The sequence below is a fragment of the Canis lupus genome, chromosome 4 (genome assembly GCF_048164855.1).
Source record: "Canis lupus baileyi chromosome 4, mCanLup2.hap1, whole genome shotgun sequence".
Classification (NCBI taxonomy): Eukaryota; Metazoa; Chordata; class Mammalia; order Carnivora; family Canidae; genus Canis; species Canis lupus.
Genome location: NC_132841.1, coordinates 39,363,597 through 39,381,472, shown reverse-complemented (window position 1 = coordinate 39,381,472; position 17,876 = coordinate 39,363,597). Strand labels below are relative to the sequence as shown.

At 42.7% G+C, this 17,876-nt stretch overlaps 1 protein-coding gene and 1 long non-coding RNA gene across 7 annotated transcripts in view; one reads left to right on the top strand and one right to left on the bottom strand.

Moving 5' to 3' along the window:
• Window positions 1-10,810: 10,810 nt before the first annotated feature.
• Window positions 10,811-12,375, bottom strand: LOC140632244 (uncharacterized). The gene is made up of 2 exons (XR_012029755.1): window positions 11,966-12,375; window positions 10,811-11,459 (listed from the first exon to the last, which is right to left on the bottom strand). It is a non-coding gene; the product is annotated as an uncharacterized lncRNA (long non-coding RNA).
• Window positions 12,376-12,379: 4 nt separating this feature from the next.
• CPEB4 (cytoplasmic polyadenylation element binding protein 4) overlaps window positions 12,380-17,876 on the top strand; it is a 61,782-nt gene continuing 56,285 nt past the window's right edge. For all 6 annotated transcript variants that reach the window (XM_072824114.1, XM_072824113.1, XM_072824111.1 and 3 more), the window contains exon 1: window positions 12,380-14,973. In XM_072824114.1, the coding sequence (XP_072680215.1) occupies window positions 13,849-14,973 (1,125 nt within the window). In that variant the 5' untranslated portion in view covers window positions 12,380-13,848. The remainder of the gene's footprint in view (window positions 14,974-17,876) is intronic.

Genomic DNA, 17,876 nt, shown 5'->3' with positions numbered 1-17,876 from the left:
AGAGAGAGAGCATACAAGCAGGGGGAGTGGGAGGCAGAGAAGCAGGCTCCCCACTGCGCAGGGACCCTTATGCTGTGATGCAGGGTCAGGGCTCGTTCCCGTCATGACCTGAACCCCAAGGCAGACAGACCCTTAACCAAATGAGCCACTCACGCACCCCTTGAGGGCATTTTAAATTACTTCTATTAGGGATAATTCTAGAATGCCTCGAATTTAGGCTTCATTATTGGGATGTAGATCTGAAATGTTCCATGAGGTGGGATGTCAGCCAAAGGTCTATTTACGTATTCATTCATTAGCCCCTCCATCTCTAGCCTCTGAGGACCCAGCATGGCCCTTCAATAGCTAGTACACAGTCATCGATGAATATGGGTTAGGTGCTCTCCTCCTCACCAGCCACACCCTCAAGGGGCCTCAACCTGACACCTGATTCCTTTCCACACCTGCCAACCCCTAGCTCAGCTTTCCAGACAGCGCTCAAATTTCCCCTCTTCTCCGAAGCCCTCCCTGGAGCTCAGGCTGAGTAAGGTAGCCTCTCTCCTGTGTCCCCACAGCACCCTTATTTACTGGCTTGTCATGCAATATGGAATTTAGTTATCTCTCCCCTATTGCCCTGGATAGTCTCGGGATCTTGAGGTAGCGCGCCTTGGGGCATCACCTGATGGACGTGTGTGGATGGGTGATTGAATCACAAGCACATATCCATGGCAGTGTGTCAGCTTTGAAAGGGAATGGGCCAAGTGTATGCAGCATTTTTCATACAGACCTTCACAGAAAAAGGTTGTAAACAATTAGATGGCTAATAGTTGACCTTTGATAGTGATCATGATGTTGATAAAAATGATGAACGATTGGGAAATAGAGCATATCATGAACTATCTCACACCCACAAATTTATAACCATGTCATTCACCTCTCTGGAAAGTGTTCATAATGCTCCTTGCTTCAATATTTCTTCATGAAATCAAGAAGTTTCTTAGGCAATTTATCTTTTAAAATGCATAGCAAGGATGACAAATGGCAGCAGGAAACCTGCTCAAATAGTTGGAATGTGGCAGCTCACCATCATCAATCTCTGGGTAGGGTCTCAACCATGAAAAGAAATTGATGAAAAAAGATTGGAAGTAAAGATATTGAAATGTGAATAATGGTGGCATCAGTGGAGTTAGGGCAACGTGTGAGGTTCTTTTTGCTTTTTTAAACCTTTTGGACTATTTCTCCATGTATATAAATTCATTTTAAATCTGAAAAATAGAAATCACCCCAAAAAAGATCTAGCAATAAATGGCATTGTAAAGAGAAAATTTAAAATAATTGTGACGTGTATACATAAATGACAGAAGAAAATAATTCCAACAGGATTAACCTGAGATATCAGCTCTCAGATTACCTAGTCACTCATTCAATATTCACTGGATACCCAGGAGGACTGTACTAGGGGCAGATTGGTGGGTGCCCCCCTCATGATGCTCACATCTAGTGAGAGCCACAAACTCAAGTATGAATGGGGGTCAGGTAGCAAAGAGAGAGAAGTGAAATCCACCCACTGGCCCAGTCCTAATATTTGCTAACATTTGCAGGCCTAGAGAAAGAAAGAGTATAAATGCAAGTCTGTCTACCATATGCCTAACTACTTTTAAGTTATAAATAGAACTAACAAATTGAAGTATGGTCTAGTCTCCTATTTTGACAAACACACCTTTATAATGGAACCTGGAAGGCCAAGTTCAAGGTTAGAATTCTCAGACTCCTTAGACTTCCTTACCTGAAAATGATGATATGGTCCTTAGCCCAAAGTTCCCCCCAATTACCCAAGCTTTCTCTTGGCCACCCCTAAGGCCGAGGGTATGTACTCTTGCAGTGGTATTCACCTTTAGAAGCACTATCTGAGAAAGAGGTTTCTGCAGGTTCTGGAAGCAGGCACAGGTCACATGGGAAGGCAATTCCAGGCACCAGCAGTGTGGTGTAAAAGAGGCAGTACAGGGGTTCCTTGGCTCCATAAACTCCTGGAAAAGGGTGCCTTTGGAGCGGAGCCAGAGTGGTGCCTCTAAGGCATGGGGCTAGAGGTGGGATGCCACTTGCCTGGTTCCTAAAGCAACATGATCAGCTGGATGGGCAGGGACTATAGTGAACTGAATAGTGAACACCCCATCTTACGAGAACAGCAACCGCTTAACTCCAGCCCCAAATTGCCATATGTAGGAATCCAGATGGCCACATCTTCCATTTAAAAAAAAAAAAGATACAAATCTGGGATTTCTTATGAAATTGCATAATCTCTACATGTTAACAAGTAATGACTTTTAAAAAAGCAAATTACTCAGCAGGCCCAATCTAAAATATCTGGGAACCACCTGTCTGTGACATCTATGGAAGGAAAGAAAATTAAAATTCCATTTATATGTCGCTTGACCACTATTTGGCTTTGAAAATGATATGCACCAATTCATTAGTGTCACTTAAGCCTATAAGTAAATAATGATGTCTCCATTGCTGTATATATGTTTGAATTTCATGCATCTTCTGTTCTCCAGCAGAAATCCAATTTACTTGGTACCTTCTAGTACTGATGAATATCCTTGTAACCCAGCAGGAAAGCCCTGATGTGTGGATTTGCACCTTTTGTTTTTGTGATGCCGACTTTCCTCATGTTTTCCTCTAGCTTGCCATAATAACCTGAGCACATACCCCTCATACTTCGCTTCGCATACACTGCTGTCTTTAGGTCTTTATGTCTGTCACTTTGAGAATTATCTCCATGTCTGTGGGGCCTACTGCAGAGCCTGTCACATGGTAGACACCTGATTTTGTTTGTTCTGAACTGAATTTGTTAGTGGTTGGTGCTCTATAATCACATATCTCCCCAGTCACAAATTAATCATAATCATAGCTGACAGTTCTTGGGCATTTGCTATAGGTTAGGTGCTATGGCGAGAGCTTTACATGTATTGCTTCATATTGTCCTCTCAAAGAACTGCTTGACAATTTTTATCCGCATTTTCCAGGTGCAGAAACTGAGGCTCGACAAACACATCTGCTCATGGGTCATTCAGCAAATGGCAAATGGCACTCTGGTAAATGGTAGAGATGGGATTTGATCCATTCCTGCCTCATTCAAAAGGTGTGTGTTCTTAATCAGTAAGGCAGTGCTTCCCTGAAAGTGCCACTGACAGTCTTTAAGATGCTTTCAGGTGGTACACAGAGGAACTTTGAATTGCTAGGCATTTGTTTGACTCTATCTGTATTTATTTCAGTGTATGTCAGGAAAAAAATAAATGGTAGCATCTGTTTATGACACGACATTGATTTCTCTATTTACATTAGTGATATAAAATTTTCCTTTTAAACTTATTTAGTTAAGTTTTAAAAGTTGAGTCCATTTACAAATAATGCTGGGTGAATAGTAAGATAGGTCATATAATAATACAGCAAAAAATCCTGTGTCTGAGTATATTAAAAAGACTAAAATTTGAAAAACTCTGCCTCATAAACCACCATACAGGGATTAAAAAGAAATACACATATTCAATGAAGTGAATGTTTAGACCCCCACCACGCACTTACAGATTTGTAAAACGTTGCTTAGAAAATGCATCCCAGATCTTGCCTAACGAGGGCTCCAACCAGCCTCTGAACTTCTAAATTTGAAGCATGTTTATTTCTTTTTCCTTTTTCTATTTTTGGAACTTAAATGGCCGAATGGATTAAAAAAATTGCCTCTAAATAAAAAATGAGCTAGGGGCCTGGAGCTCTCCTCTGCCTCATTTCAACTCTGAGCAAATGGTGAATTACAACACCCCTGGACATAGTGGTTTCTAACTGCCAAGCTGCCAGGCTTTTAAATAACAGCCACACAGAAGTGTGGCCATAATGCTACCTATTTCCCTTGCTAAATTATTTATGCATTTATTTTATTTTACTTGGGCTGTTGAACCTGAAGGTACTTTTGTGGGGGCCAGGTCATATCAAGAAACCCATTACTGAGGATCAACTCAGCTACATTAGAGACTGGCACATCCAACTGTATATGATATTGTTCATTAATATTATATAATTACTGCCTCTGCAGTTGTTTTTGGGTGGTGATAACCTTATATGTATGCCTGTGTGTGTGTGTGTGTGTGTGTGTGTGTGTGAATGCACTATCCAATGGCTTCAAGGCAATCCACTTCATTAAGAAGCTGTTTAACATTGAGGGTATATCAATACAGACTAGCTTAATGTAATCGTGGAATGGTACCTAAACTGACTCGGCCAAATGAAGCTATTACCATGTATAATGTGTTTTAGACAAGATTGAAGTGGTTTACTAAGTTTATAAACCACTTGCCAGGATTTACAGTGACTGATTTGCCAGAAGATCAGCAGTGTGGTAGAAGTGCTATGCCAATAGTAACTTGATGCATGCTAATAGGAGATTGCTGTTATTTTTCATAACACAATACAAAATGCAACAATAAAATCTAGAGTGCTCTTTGTAAGATTTTCCAAAGTACACTTCTTGTTATATTCAACCTAAAATTTATTACTTTGGAAAGTTGATTAATTCAACCTTAATTCAACAAACACCCAGTAAAGAAAGCCTACTATGTGCCAGCATTATGCCGAGACCCAGAGGATACAAAGGAGATAAGTTGCTGACCCAAAGGAGCAACTCTAGTGAGTGAGATCTAAACTACCATTTACATGATAGTCAATTATACGGCAAAGTGTCTCTGCCAACTTAGGAGAAGACACTCACCTTTGTTGGGAGGTTAAAGATGGCCAATGAGAATGCTTGAGTAGGAGCTCCCCTGGCAAACAAAGTAGTGTTCTTGGCAGACACATGTGGAAAGGCCTAAGGAAGTTGTGTGGGAAGCCTAAGAGACACTTTTTGACTTCTCCAAAAACTCTCCCTTTACCTTTGCTAGCAGAATCCTGGTTTTATGCTATGTTTCACATTTTGGAGGTTCTTTAGTCTTGGGGAAGGTGGGCCCAGGTCTGGTCTAGATTGTGGCATGTGACCCAACCAGGTTCTGACTAGGTTCTTCCTGACCGTAACAGGAAGTATGCCGAAGGGCCCTTGGGAAAGACTTACTCTCTTTGATCAGAGGAAAGCTCATGACTAGAAACTCAATTCTTTGAAGCCCTTGGTTTCTTGCCTCTGAGAGCCACAGTGTCATGACTGAGTCTGTGACAGACATCTTAAGGCTCTGAAGTAAAGGACAAGAACATCCAGAGATTCCAATCCAGAGCCCTGACATCATTGACCAGTGAGCACGAGCAACTACCCACCTCTAGACTCCTTGATGTGTGAGAAAAATAACCTTTTATTGGTTAGGTCATCCTTACTCATGCATTCTGTTACTTGTAGTAAATAGTATTCATGACTGATGGGAAGTTCAAGGAACCTCAAGTTTTTCAGGATGCTTGGAACAATGCTCTGGGAGAGTTGCCAGATGCTGAAATGTCATTCAGTCTGTCAGGTGCATAGGATGACATGTTAAGGAGCCTGACAGTGCTTTTCAGACAGTAGGTCCTTTTCCAGTGGGGTACACAAGATGATTGCAGGTGGCACCCTGACAAGGTAGTGCATACTTTTAAATCATGCTGTGAGAAATTTAGTTTCCTTTCCATTTTCTTTCAATCCCTCTAATTATGTAAAGAAGATCTTTAAAGATTGGGCTAGTAAGTCTTTAGCACCATTCTAACCTTATTAATCTTCCTTTTTTAAGAAAAAGGAAGAAGCCCTGAAAATCAGAGCCTTTGAAATGCATATAGGATCTAGAAGAAATTCATAGCATTATTTTGTTTTCCATATTTAAACATGACAATTACTTTTTGGTGATAGTAAATATAGTTGTTTTTCATTTTGAGTGGTAAATCACACTAACTTAAACAAGTTTTTAAGTTTTTTTTTAGAGGGTAAGCCAACTGACAGAAACATTAAATGTGTGACAGTGAAGGAGCTATACCAATATGGCAAAAATTGTGATACTGGAATGAAAATCACTGAAGTTTGAAGAATACAGTTGAGGGGCACCTGGGTCAGTTAAGTGTCTGACTCTTGTTTTTGGCTCAGGTAGTGATCCCAGGGTTGAGACTGAGCCCCATGTTGGGCCCAGCACGGTGTCTATTTGGGTTTCTCTCCCTTTCCGTCTGCTTCCCCTCTCAAAAACAAACAAACAAATCTTTTAAAAAAGGAAAAATATAGCTGAATACATCAGGAAGCTACTTAAAGTGTTTAAACAATGGAGTGATGTAAGTAGACTCCCCATTTAGAAAGATTCAGTGAGCAAGGCCAGGTATTAAGCCTGAAGACAGCATCTGCAAAAAAATTCAGGTGAGAAATGATTAGATATGAACCAAAGAGGGAGACAGAGAGAAGGAGGAGATGCTGAAGAGAGAAATGTCGAAAACCTGGGACCAACTATAAAAGGATGGAGGAGGAGGAGAAGAAGGAAGAGTTTAGGATGACTCCTACATTTGGCTTAGCCAATTGAGAGAATGAATCATAGCACAATTGAGTAAACCAGAGAAAAGGGGAGGAGGACTAAGGCTGGCCACAGTAAATCCGAAGTCCTTCTTAATCCCAGGTGGGGATGTTCTGTGGATCACTGGTTCTCAAAGCATGTTTATCAAACCAGTGGCATTGGCACCTAAAACTTGTTAGAAACATAGATTCTCGGTGCTACCCTATCCCTATTCAATCAAATTCTGGTTTGTTTTAACTTGTCCTTCAGGTAATTCTGGAGCATGCTAAAATTTGAGGACCACTAGGTAGAGGAGGAGCTCTGAGTCAAGATACCTGGGCAAAATAACTGAGTTATTTTAAATAAGGCCCTCCCCTGGACCTGTTTCCTCAACTGCAAAACAAGGGCACGGACTTGGCTATAAGACTCAGGCCAGTCACTAAACTTATCTAGGCCAAAGTGCCTCGCCCATCAGTATCCACCTCCCCTTTTCTTCATTGGTAATAGAATGTCACTTTTTAACTAGGTACATGAGTGTGAAATAAACACCACATGTGTTGTCCAAGTTGGGACCATATAGCCAAGTTCCCACCAGAGGGAGGAGAATGAAAGTGATGTTTATGTCTTCTGAAAAGTTTCCTCAAAGAGGAAGAGTCATGTCCTTCTTCATCTTCCTCCTTTCTTCATTTGAAAACACAGACGTGATGGCTGGAACTTGATCAACTGTCTTGGATCATAGGCAGAACTTATATTTTGAGGAGAGAAGCAATGGGAGAGAAGGAACCTGGCTCTGGTGGTTCTTGAAACCACCCCACCAGCCCTACATTGACTCTCCCAAACCTCTTTTATGTGAGAAAGGAACTTTTGTTTTGTTTTGTTTTAGCCATTCTTATTTTGGGTTTTCTTGCTCTTGCATTATTTTGAGAAAAATCTCTTGAACTTTAAAATTTCATGGGAAAATAGGATGAGAAAACATAATCAGAATATCTTTGGGAGGACAGGGCCTGGAAATCTGCATTTGATGGGCTCCTATAAGGACCGAAACACACTAAAGTGTGAGGTTGGATGCTTATGAATCCACTCTTCTAACTGTTCTTTAGAAATAAATATACTCTAAGAATAAGGAACCAGGAAATTTGGACATAAAAGAAAAGGAACATAGTAATTTTATAGATGCCTTTCTTTGAACCTTTATTGCTTAAAGGTTCTAAAGTGAAACTATTTAGATAGTAAAACTTCTGGCTGAAAGGAAATCATCAGACAAATTGAACCAGTGTTTGTGAGTTTACAGCTATGTTGGAGCTAGAATTTTGGTCTCTGACTCCTAGCTCTCTGACCTCTGGACCCTGAAGCATCTCTGCAAGCTCGAAAAGGCTATTCTTTTTCCAGTATCACACGTGAAAATCTTCCAAGCCTATCCACAAGGGTGTAAGATGGCAGCTGTTCAACAGCATGGCCAGGGTTTGGTGCAGGGAAGTGAAGTGTACCCAATCAAAACAGCAAGGAGTAATCTACGTCAGCAGCCTATCCACACAGGTGGCTGAGGCACTAAAGAACCCAAGTCATCCCATGTGATGCATGTCACAGTTTAGAAGGTCAGCCCCCTATTCCTGGTCACCAAAATCTTTGCCAGAATAAGACAATTTCAAGTGAAGCATGTCTGTGTCTTGGACTTTTCCAAGCCATTTATTCAGTAACAATGCATCGGAGGAACTGGCTTCACCAGTCCCACCAAAATGGCTTGTTAACTATGGACTCTATGTTAATGATAATACCTTAAATGGGAAAGCAGGAGGAAAACAGTGTTTAAAATGCAAAGGGTTTGTGCAGATTATAAAAGAACAAATAAGAAGGGAAATATAACCCAGCAAATTAACTGTAAAAAACCCACAAACACAGTAGTGTTTTCTAGGTAAATGTGCACACCTTTCAATATTAAAACAGGGTGAAGATCAGAGGTGGGGTTTAATACAACCTGCTTTCAAGACTTGGTTTTGTTTCTGTTCAGCTTGCCTTCTGGGAGTGAGCGTCCAGACACTTTTGGAAAAGAAGATACTCCAAAGGTAATTCCACTCATCTCTCTTCCTCTACCTTCATAGGACCTCCATTGGAATATTATTGTTACATTTTTAAAAATTTTGGTAAAAGATATATTCCACCCTACATTAGAAGGCTTATTAATGAAGCTAAGCAAAGTAACTGCTGAGTATTAATCTCTTAGGGACGGGACCATGGACCTGCCCAGACTTGTCTTCTCGCTACAGCTCACTACTCAGCAACACCAAGGACACTGTGTCCTTCAATTCCATCACAGAAAACTCCTGGGCCACCGACTCTAAACTATAAATGGACCAATTGCTTTAAATACTTCTGCAGGCAATGAGCATGTGCTCATGTATTTTATGGTAGTATCTTGTCGCTTTTTTGTATGGGTGTCATATTTCCATAAGGTGCCTCTGTTTTACTCAAATGAACTGAAGCAGGGTTGCCACACTGTCCAACTCCAGGGTGTGATATTCACATAATAGTCTGTGGTGCCCTATGTAGTTGTTTAGTGCACAACATGAGTGGCCTTGGGTGGCAGCCCTGGTTACTAAAGTCACCAGGCAGGCCCCTGGGGAGTTGGGTGTGTGCTGTTGGGAGAATGCTGACAAATGCATCAAGGGCAGTGGTGGAGGACATCAGAATTGGAATGGGGCAGAGTTCATTCTGTGTGATTATGAGATGAGATTTATATCACCTGCCAAGCTTTAAAAGAGGCTGGTGAAGGAGATATTAGAGCCATGCTTCCTGGGAGGCTTGGATTTGGGGTCTGACCCCAGAGGGGCCGGGCAATAGCCAGCAGGGTACTTGCATTCACTAGTCTACAAGTTCTCTGAAGGTGTGTCAACCTCTTGCTGGACAGGGAGGGAGGGTTTTTGTTTGTTTGTTTGTTTTGTTTTGTTGTTGTTTTTATCTGGTAGTACCTTAATGTTTGGACAGAGCTTGCCTTCTCCGCAACCTGAAAGGCTCCCAGTGAGAATGCTTCACGGAGTAGCTCTCTTCTGCCAGCAAAGCGTTCAAGCCAGCACTCATCTGCAACTGTAGATCCCTTTGGAGATCCTAAATGGAGCTGCTGAATTGTTGTCATGGTTACCCAGACTGGTTTCTGTGGCCAGAATGTTTTTAAGGAGGGCAGTCCCAAGCTGGGTATCCTGGGTTTCTGAGCTGACAACTAACCCAAAAGAATTGTTTTCTCCTTCCCTCTCCCATGCTCCTACTCCCTAACCAGCAGCCCGATGTCTATAGTGATCATCTTAGCTTCATTTCAGCCCAAACCTACTGCCCACATTTGACTTAGTCTTAAAAGATCAAGCTGACCTAGTAGCACCCTGACTGGGACTCGGGTGTGCCTCCTCCATCTACAAACCAACACAGGTTCCTGATTCAGTCATGTACACAGCTGCTTCTAGGCAAAAGACACTTGTGAAGTACAAGTTCTCTATGCTTCATATGGTAATAAGGAACTAATTTTTTTTTCAAAACCTCAGCCCAACACTTCACATGTAGTTTATATAATTTACCAACCCAGTGAGACAGGAAATATCATTCACATTTTATCTATGAGGAACTAGGGGCTCATAGAGGTAAAGCCCAGGGCAGTGCAACTAGGAAGTAGCAGGGGTAGGATTCAAATTACAATATTGGGTTTCAAAGATAGTCCCTTTTCTTCCGAGTCATGGCTGCCATTTTAGCCACTGAGAATTGGTAGCTGCAAAAGACTCAACCATACGCTGGGTACTGAACGTTCATTCATTCATTCATTCATTCACTCAACAAGCATGTTCCCAGTCTGCTTTGTACCAGACCCTATGCTGGCCATTATGGCTGGCCATTATGGCTACAAAGACAAATCAGATAAAACCTCTGCCCTTAAGAAACTAACTTACATCTAGCAGCAATTTGAAGAGAGGAATCTACAATATGTTAGAGAGAGGGGCAGTCAGGGAAACCATTCTGTTGGCAATGACACCTAACTGAACCAGCAAGTCTCAAGGTATGTCCAGTTGCAGGTATGTCCAACAGCAGAGTAAGACCCAGTCCCTACGCTCAAAGAACTCAGAGTACAGTTGCAGAGGTAAGATTCATGGTCGTGATGTGAGAAAAGAGAATAAAAACCACTTCTTAAGGCTCTAAATAGGTATTGTACATGGAACCGTTAGCAGATTGAGAGACTGAGGCAGAATAAGTTAGGGCCATTCAGGGAGGGCTGTAGAAATGAAACGGAAACCACCTTTGTTCCTAAGATTCTTCTTAAAAGTCTTTGGTCTCTCTTTGTTTTCCTACTCTGGCTCTACTGTGATTTCTTCTCTCTCTTCTTTTTTTTAAGATTTTATTTATTTATTCATGAGAGACAGGGTCACAGGCAGAGGCAGAAGCAGGCTCCATGCAGGGAGCCCCATGCGGGGAGCCCCATGCGGGAGTCGATCCTGGGTCTCGATCCTGGGTCTCCAGGATCACGCCCTGGGCTGAAGGCGGCGCTAAACCGCTGAGCCACTGGGGCTGCCCTTCTCTTCATTTTTCATTTCTTGTTTCCTACTAAAGGAAAACGTTCACGTCTGTAGAGCATGTGCTGAGAGCAAGGCATTACCCTAGTCCCTGATGGAGGTCGTAAGTGGGAATGTGCAAAGGTGAGCAAGACGCCCACCGGCGCGGCTAAGGAAGACCTGCCCATCCAAGTTTGAGAGATGAGAACTCCAAACAGCAGAAGAAATGAAATAATTCGGACTTGGAAAAGCGACTGTCATTCAAGGTTAACTTCACCATCGTTGGTTGGTTCATTTTTTCCAGCAGCCATCCCGCAATGCCTCCTCCAGGTCCTCTCCTCAGTGAGCCCAGGGCGGAGCACAGGTCTGGCCGACAGAAGCAGCCATTACCACAGCGTGATGAACGAGCATGAGAGACAGACACAGGACTCAGGAGCCATGGATGCACTTGAGAGAGAGTGGGTAGCTTTCGAACGGATTCCTAAAACGAAACAAATGAAGAAAGGAAAGGGCATGTCAAAACGTTTGGAGCAGCTTAGCGTGGGGCATTTGTTCGGAGATGAGGCGTTGAAGATGCACTGGCCAGAGAGCGGAAAGGCCTTGATTAGCAGACTAGGGGGTTTGGCCTCGTCCACAGAAAGAGATCTGAACAGGTGAGGACCACGATGAGATTTTCGTGTTGGCAATGTCCCTCTGGTACAGCCCGTGCGGTGGACCAGAACAGGACGGGGAAGAGGGCTCCACCACGTACGCTTACGGCAGCTCTATCTTTGTGCTTGAGAGGCTGCACCAGGCGGGCAACCAAGCCAGGCTGGGGGGTGGGGGCGGGGGCCTGGAAGGTGAAGGGAGAGTCCGCGCGGGGGATACAGCCAGCACAAGGACGTACGCAGTTCTAGGCACGGCACAGCGGCTGGGGAGACCCGCCTCCCCTTCCAGATCCCTCTGGGGCGGAGCTCGGGCCAAAGCACGTGACGCCTGGGGACCCACCTTTACTGTGGGCAGGCTTCCCGTTCATCCGTGGTTTCACCGGCCGCCACTTGGATCCCCAAGACTCTGACAGTTTTTCCCAGTGCTAGAGGGATCCCTTCTCTTCCGTGCATCCCTATCTGCAACTCCTGCAAAGCGTGGGGAACGGAGAGAAACTGCGAAGGAGTCCCTCTGCCCACACTAAAGATGGCCACCTGCCGCGCTCACTCTGGGTAGGGGAGCGGGTTCCAGGCACCAGGCCTCGCTGGGCGAGGCGCAGACGGAAGGGGCGTCTCTGGAGGTAAGTTTTCGACCTTCCTAGGAGGGAACCTGAGCCGGGGGCGTGGCCTAGTCTAAATCCTAACAGCTGATTGGTAGTTCGGCAGGTGGGCGGGGCGCCCTCGGTACCCTACCCCGCCCTCATCGAACCGGAAGTGTCTCTCGGTCTTTCCAGCTGGTTGTCATTTCACTCGGCTAGGTCCTGAGGAGAAGGACTCAGCCGCGGCTGCGGGACCCGGGCACCGGGAGGCGGTGGCGGCGGCGGCGGCGGCGGCGACAGCGGAGGAGGAAGAGGAGGAAGAAGGAGAGAAGAAGAGCCAGGCGGAGTCCGCAACGACAGCGGGGACTGCGGGACCAGGGTAAAGCGACGGCGGCGGCGGCGGCGGCGGCGACGGCCCAGCAACCGTGAGGAGAAACAAAAGCCTTCTAAATTATAGATTTCTCTAAAATCCGGGGGAAAAAAGAGAGAGCACAAAGGGGGGAGGCCCTTCTCTTTTAGAATAACTACACTAGTGGGTTTTCCCTTTTTTTCCTCTTTTTTTCCCCCTGCGGAGAATCGAACTGAGAGAACTGAACAAACCGCCCCTGGGTCCCATGAGGGAAAAAAACCCCGGAGCCGCAGAGAGGGGAAGAGGCCGAAACCGCAGGACCTTCCAGGTCGCCCCGTTGGCCCCCGCACCCCCGGGCCGCCAGCTCGCCCTCGCCCTCGCCCTCGCCCTCGCCGAGTCTCGCTAATCCTTCCTGATCGCGATCTCCGCCCCCCCCGCCCCCCCGCCAGAGGGAGAAACGGGTGTTTCCAGCACATTTCATGGGGGAGAGGAGGCCGGGGGGAGCCCAGGAACAGCGACCGCAGCAAGATCTGCACCCGAAGCCTCAGGAACAGCCCCAGAGGCCAAAACTGCACCCCGTGAAAGAGCAGAAACAGGACCAGGAACAGCAGAAACCTCCCTGCAATCATCTTTCCATTAGTCAATGCTGATTTCCTCTCCCGCAACCAGGAATTCACCTCCCACCCCAGATAACCTAATATAATCTATATATATAAATATATAATATATAATGTTCTTAAATTATTCCTGATTTTTTTTTTAACCAAGCTGCCAAGAAAAGAACGTATTCTCCTCTTAGCCCTATTCTAATTTTTATGTGAGTGAATCTAAACTGCTGAGGAAGACCATATGTGATTGTTAAATTATATATATATATATATATATATTTTTACTCCGCGCAATGCTTATTCTTCTACATCCATAGATGCTTGAGAAGCTGTGTTTTTGTCATTCATGTACATTTTCCTTTGGAAAAAGAAAGCGCCTATTTTACTAACCAAAGACTTGATTTTTACCCTCTTCGTTTTTATTCCCTCCTAGAAATAAGCCCAGTTGGATTCATGTCAATGTTTTAAGAGTTTTTTTTTGTTTGTTTGTTTGTTTTTTTAGTTTTTATTTTCTTTCAGAGACCAGAATTCCAAATCAGAACTATTTCAAGTGATAAGCTGCGATCTTTGAGCTAGCTATAAATAAGACATTTCAAACAAACGACTTAAATTTTGGGTAGAGGATACAAAGACGTGAGACATCAGGTTGTCATTTTTTATTGTAAGAATCTGATCCTAAAAATAATAAATGGGGGATTACGGGTTTGGAGTGCTAGTGCAAAGCAATACTGGGAATAAATCTGCTTTTCCAGTCAGATTCCATCCACATCTGCAGCCTCCACACCATCACCAAAATGCCACCCCCAGCCCTGCTGCTTTTATAAATAATAACACAGCTGCCAATGGCAGCAGTGCCGGGTCAGCTTGGCTCTTTCCTGCTCCAGCTACCCATAACATTCAGGATGAGATCTTGGGGTCGGAAAAAGCAAAAAGTCAGCAACAGGAACAGCAAGACCCTTTAGAAAAGCAGCAGCTCTCCCCCAGTCCAGGTCAGGAAGCTGGAATACTGCCTGAATCCGAGAAGGCAAAATCAGAAGAAAATCAAGGGGACAATTCTTCAGAAAATGGCAATGGGAAGGAGAAAATAAGAATTGAGTCACCAGTGTTGACAGGGTTTGATTATCAAGAAGCCACGGGGCTAGGTACTTCAACCCAACCCTTGACGTCTAGTGCATCGTCTCTTACTGGTTTCAGTAACTGGTCAGCAGCGATAGCACCTTCTTCCTCTACAATCATCAATGAAGATGCAAGTTTCTTTCACCAGGGAGGGGTCCCGGCTGCTTCAGCTAATAACGGTGCTCTGTTGTTTCAAAATTTTCCCCATCATGTCAGCCCTGGCTTTGGAGGCAGCTTCTCCCCTCAGATCGGGCCTCTCTCACAGCACCACCCTCATCACCCTCATTTCCAGCATCATCACAGCCAGCATCAGCAGCAGAGGAGGTCTCCTGCCAGTCCCCATCCCCCACCTTTCACACATAGAAATGCTGCTTTTAACCAGCTGCCTCATTTGGCGAATAATCTTAACAAACCCCCCTCTCCATGGAGCAGCTACCAGAGTCCCTCTCCTACACCGTCTTCTTCGTGGAGCCCGGGAGGTGGTGGATATGGTGGCTGGGGAGGTTCCCAAGGCCGAGATCACCGCAGAGGGCTGAATGGAGGAATAACGCCCCTGAACTCCATCTCGCCTTTGAAGAAAAATTTTGCAAGCAATCATATTCAGCTGCAGAAGTACGCTCGCCCCAGCTCTGCCTTTGCTCCTAAATCCTGGATGGAAGACAGCTTGAACAGGGCTGACAACATTTTTCCTTTTCCGGTAAGATTATGTTCCATGAATAGATTAAGATGAATAAGGAAATTGCGTGGTGTAATATCTGTTTAAGAGAGTTTGAATGGTCTATGTACATATCAGAACTCTTCTTAGCAAATGAGTTAATTACCAAATGTTATGGCAGGACAGGAGTATAATTTGGAACAAAATACTTAGCCGTTTTTTGATAAATTTCTAATTGTAATCGTCCCCATGATAATAGTATGAATTGGCATGATTCTGAAAACAGGTCGCTGGTGATGTCATAATTATTAACTATAACATCTTTTAAGCCTGACAAGATCATCAGGGCTGGTTTTTCCCTACTTTTTTAGGTGAGAAAAAATAATATATAGATATAAGTATATACTTCGTTGTGGAAACTGATGATCATTTTCTGCCCAGATGAAGTAACCGTATAACAAAAAAAAAATCATTTTTTTTTTCTTCACTGTAGGGTAGTGATTCGCTGAAAACCAACTATTGAATTATAGTTTTCTCACTGGTTACATTTTAAACCTGGAACCTCTTTGAACCTTGCAGTCTGAACAGTCTGAATTCATCAATTCAGCAATTCCTCTTAAACCTCTTTGCAAATTCCAGCCTGCCCTATGTCAGTAAGGACTGGTACAGAAATGATCTAAATGTTTTCTTCATCCCCATTTATTTTCAAATACCATGAAACTGTTGATCTCAGAGTGACTCTTTTATGATGCCTTTCATCCATTTGTTTATTTTCCAGTGTTAACACTAGGGGTGGAGATAAACCATTCCTAAAAATAGATCCAGGCAAAGATCACTTGTCTTTCTTGCCACCAGTGTATCCTTATTCTGCATGAGTCACATGGCTTGATGTTTTTGAATTAATAAACAGCTGGTCTAGTTGATAGATATAAAATAAAGGGAATTTCATAGTTAATTGAACATTAGACGCCCCACTGAGTTCATATACTTTGGGGGTATGATTGTTTATATGTGTTTAGGAAATTTATATGGGATAATAACCTAACATTGAATCAGTCCTCTCAATGACCCCCACAGGGTAAATTCTATTATCCCCATTTTGCAGATGAGAAAATTGAGTATCAGAAAGATGTAACTTGCCCAAAAGTACACAGCTGCTAAGAGTACAAACTCTAGGTTAAAAAAAAAAAAACAAGGATTAAAATATGTATCTGTATACATGTATACATGTATATATAATATATACACATGCACCACAGATAGAGGGTTATTTTAGAGCTCTTTCTGCAAGGGCTAAAATAGATTACAAACCAGTTTCAGTGTTCCCAAATACGATATCAGTACAAGCAGAATTATCTGTTTTGATTAATAATTTGTTTACTGTTAAGGCAAGTTTGCCAAGAGAAGCTTATTAAATGTCCAAGGAATTAAATGTCCCTTTCTTGAAGGATTCGGGCAGAATAGTTAGAATGTATCTTAAAGTATTTGATCAAGTTTAGTTTTAGATTTTTAAAAATAATTTTTGCCTAAATATCAAAAAAGCTGTTGGCTTTTGCTTTAAAAAGGGTTTTTACTCAAACTGAAAAGCAATTATCTTGCATTAGTGGGAAGGCTTTTAGACACTGGCAATTTCATGAAGTCTATTTTTTAAAAATCGCTTTTAATATTCTTTGGAACATAAATTTAAAGAAAAGTTAGTGCAAAGGTGACTTTTTTGAATTACTCATATGTTGCTAATTTTAAAATCTAAGATGACTTACCTGGATTAAGATTGGCTCAGAATTGAACACTTTTTTTTATTTTGCTACAGTACACTGACAGAATGAATTTCTATGACCTCATGGCTTATTTTCTGTTCTCAGTTTACTGGTTTTTGATAAAGGTTTGCTTTGGGAAAAACAAAAATTTCAGAAAATGAGTAAATTATACACATGCATATTATCAACATTTTGGGGGGCTGATGGAATGTGTTTACATGTGAAATCTTTTGGATCGGTTGGAGATTAAGCTGGTTTATGAAATAATAATAAAATCGACCAAGATTGATACTAAAAAATACTGCTAGAAACTATTCCTGTAGAACTGTTGTCTGTTATGCTGAGGATGGAAAAAGGATGAGTCAATATACCTGGCTCAAATATGGTAGGATTAGAAAGTAAATTGTTGATTTCTGCTCATCATCCCCCACCATTTTTAGGAAAGGGAAGAGGGTTCAGGAACCAAGACCAAGTGTGGGGGTAATTTGAAAGTCACAATAGGGTTTGGGTTTTGAAAAAAGATCATGAGAAGTTAGTAAACTGAGTACTGTATACTTACTTGAATGTAGTCCTGTGTGTGTGTTTTAACAATTACTCTTTTGAATTGTTTTTTGGCAAAAAAGAAACAATACAGTTTTGGGTTGGTATGAATTACTTGGTTAAAGTTGATATGAAAAACTTGGAACATTTATTTGACTGGGAGCCTCGAGCCCTAGGTTGTGCTCTTGGCCCTATCAGTATCAAAGCCTTTGGCGGCCTCAGTTTCTTCATAAAATTCGAGGGGTGACAGAGGTGATGCCTAATCTCCTTACGGTTCTGAGGTGAGCTACTGTGAAATCGAGATTGGTGCAATGACAACCATACTCTTTCCGAACTGCTGCCATCTTATTTAAATTTATTACCCTAAGCACTATTAATTTTAGGGAAGAAATTTTACAGATATTAGTAATTTAGTTTTTAATGGCTATTGTAAAGAATTCCTTAGGTGTTATAGAGAGATCTGGAAATATACCACGAAAATTACAGAATCCACCTTACATGGCTACATTATAATATTAATATTCAATTAAAGGCCAGCGTGGTTCTATTATGTTGAAAGGAATGAATTTACCTGATACGTAACTAACACTGGGCAATGTTTATTTTGAAATAAATCAGAATGTTTTTTTACATTTGTTTAATGCAAGT